This window comes from Palaemon carinicauda, chromosome 23, assembly GCF_036898095.1.
Source record: "Palaemon carinicauda isolate YSFRI2023 chromosome 23, ASM3689809v2, whole genome shotgun sequence".
Taxonomy (NCBI): domain Eukaryota; kingdom Metazoa; phylum Arthropoda; class Malacostraca; order Decapoda; family Palaemonidae; genus Palaemon; species Palaemon carinicauda.
The window spans coordinates 59730472-59732971 of record NC_090747.1 but is presented as its reverse complement, the minus strand read 5'-3'; the positions used below and the strand labels follow the sequence as shown (position 1 = coordinate 59732971).

At 33.3% G+C, this 2500-nt stretch overlaps 1 protein-coding gene across 1 annotated transcript in view; it reads right to left on the bottom strand.

Moving 5' to 3' along the window:
• LOC137617606 (splicing regulatory glutamine/lysine-rich protein 1-like) overlaps positions 1-312 on the bottom strand; it is a 7455-nt gene extending 7143 nt beyond the window's left edge. The window contains exon 1 of the mRNA XM_068347611.1: positions 128-312. Within this exon, the coding sequence (XP_068203712.1) occupies positions 128-312 (185 nt within the window). The remainder of the gene's footprint in view (positions 1-127) is intronic.
• Positions 313-2500: the final 2188 nt, after the last annotated feature.

Sequence of the window (2500 nt, the reverse complement as noted above, 5' to 3'; positions counted from 1 at the left end):
CTTTCTCTCTACCTCTCTTTCTCTCTCGTGATTATCCTCTACCTAACTCCCCTTTCCATCTAACTTTCTCATGTCCCTCTCTCTCTCTTTCTAGCCTTTTATCCCTTGTTTTCTCTTTTTCTATTACCTCGACTGTTGTCTTTTATCCCTCTTATCTATCTGTCTCCTCTGTCTCCTACTCCCTTTAGTTTCCTTCTCCCTTCTCCTTTCCCCCCCACAGAGACTCGTCAAAGTCACGTTCCTGAGTTTCCTCTTGAGATCTTCAGATTTATAAACAGATTCTGGACGTCGATAACGGCATTTCACGTCCATTATCGGAATACTGCCCCAATATTGCCTATAATGGTCGAGGAAAACATCGGGGGACTTTTCAATGCTACGAACTTTCGAACTTTCCCAGAAATAGGAAGAGAGAAAAGGTGAATGAGTAATTAATCTGTACGAGTTATGGTATAACTTTCTCAGCCGTAGGGAATTTCTTTTTACTCCATTATTTGTTTCATTTTCGGCTGCAAAAGCTAAGAGGAAAGTTAGCAGTGTCTGATATTCTATCAAGAACTTATTGTTTTAGAATATTTCTTTTATATTGCTGTAATAATTCTATAAGCTTAAACGAGTCAGGGGACCAGTTAAGATATCCCCTTCTGATCTATCAGGGGAGGCGTGTAAGAGAGAAAACAGTCTATGGAGGTCCAATAGGGAAGCATTTATCCCAAGTCTGGTCGTATATAAACATATGGGGAGATTAGAGCCAATCACAGCGCTAGTTTGCTCAACTGAAAAAGTATTGCCAACCTATGATGTTATCACATAACCTTTAATCCTTGTTACCATTTGCCAGATCAATATATATCACTTGAATAGTCTTTGCTTGGCCGTGGCTCGCTGTGCTCGCATTTAAACATTATCTCATTGCTCCTCTGTTCTGGCAAGCTGTACAATAATACACAATGTCCTATTCACGTAATCAGCCATAAGTATAGATATCGTTGTCAAGGAGACTTCAAACTTGGTTCATATTCAAGTGTGTGGAAATCCACACCAATTAATACATGCTAGGGTCAAAGGTCAAGGTCAAGCAGAAGGTAGAGAAATAAGCTGCATCGCAGAGGTCTGCGCTCTACTTAGTGCCTCTCTTGTTGGCTGTTTTTGATAAGCTTCCTTTCCTTTCCATAAAGAATTTATGTTTCTGGTCAGTAAATATGTTGGTGTTTACTAAAGAATACTAATATTTATCGCTTTTGTTTTGTAATTCAAGGGTTATAAATTCATTCGACTTTCCTGGTACGTGATAAATATCCAATATTGTTATTATTATTGTCATTGTCATTATAAGCTTAGGGCTCCAACAGAAGAAAATAGCCTAGCAAGTAAAGGAAATAGAGAAATAGATAAACTATACGAGGGATGGTAAAAAATTATTATAAAATATTTTAAGAACAGTAACATTAAAATGTATCTTTCTTATATAAACTATGGCAAAAAAAAACTATGCCACCCTCCTCGACATAAAAACATTCACTGCAAGATTGAGCTTCTAAAGTCCCAACAATGAGACAAAAGAATTATTAACATTACATAATATTCATACCTTGTTATCCAAACTCCTAAAAAATATTTGATAAAAAAATACAAAGATACTCTCAATAAATATCTATTTAAATAAATAAAGCAATGCAAACCAAAATACTCTTAATAAATATTAAATAGATGAAACTAAGCAAACCAAAAACACTCTTAATAAACATTTATTAAATAAATAAAACAATGCAACCAAAATACTATTAATAAATATTTATTAAATAAATAAAACAATGCAACCAAAAACACTCTTAATAAACATTTATTAAATAAATAAAACAATGCAACCAAAAATACTCTTAATAAACATTTATTAAATAAATAAAACAATGTAGGCCAAATTAACTCTTAATAAAATATTTATTGAATAAATAAAACAATACAACCAAAAATACTCTTAATAAATATTTACTAAATAAATAAAACAATGTAGGCCAAAATAACTCTTGATAAACATTTATTAAATCAATTAAAAAACAATGTAACTTAAAGATACCTTTCCTACGTATTACGAAACTCGGCAACATTCAAATGTAGTCCGGCGAAGACCTTAGAAATCGAGGAGGTTTGTGGAGAGAATAACGCTGCCCTATTCAGTTATGGAATTGAATAGAGAGACTCCGAATCGAATTACTGACTGGGTTGAACCTCGGGGCAAAATGCAATTAAGTCCATTACTGGCATAAAGCGCTGCTTGTATGAACCTGGGTCTGCAGCCTTAGTGTGTGTGGTTATAATACGCGAAAAGTTAAGCTGTTGTAAAGGTATTACTGGATTTTTATACATGTTTGTGGTTAGAGTGCACAAAAATTTAGTCTTTTGGATTGTTAGATGAATATGAAAAGGTAATGCTAATATACATATACATATACATATACATATACATATACATATGTGTGTGTTGTTAAAATATACAAAA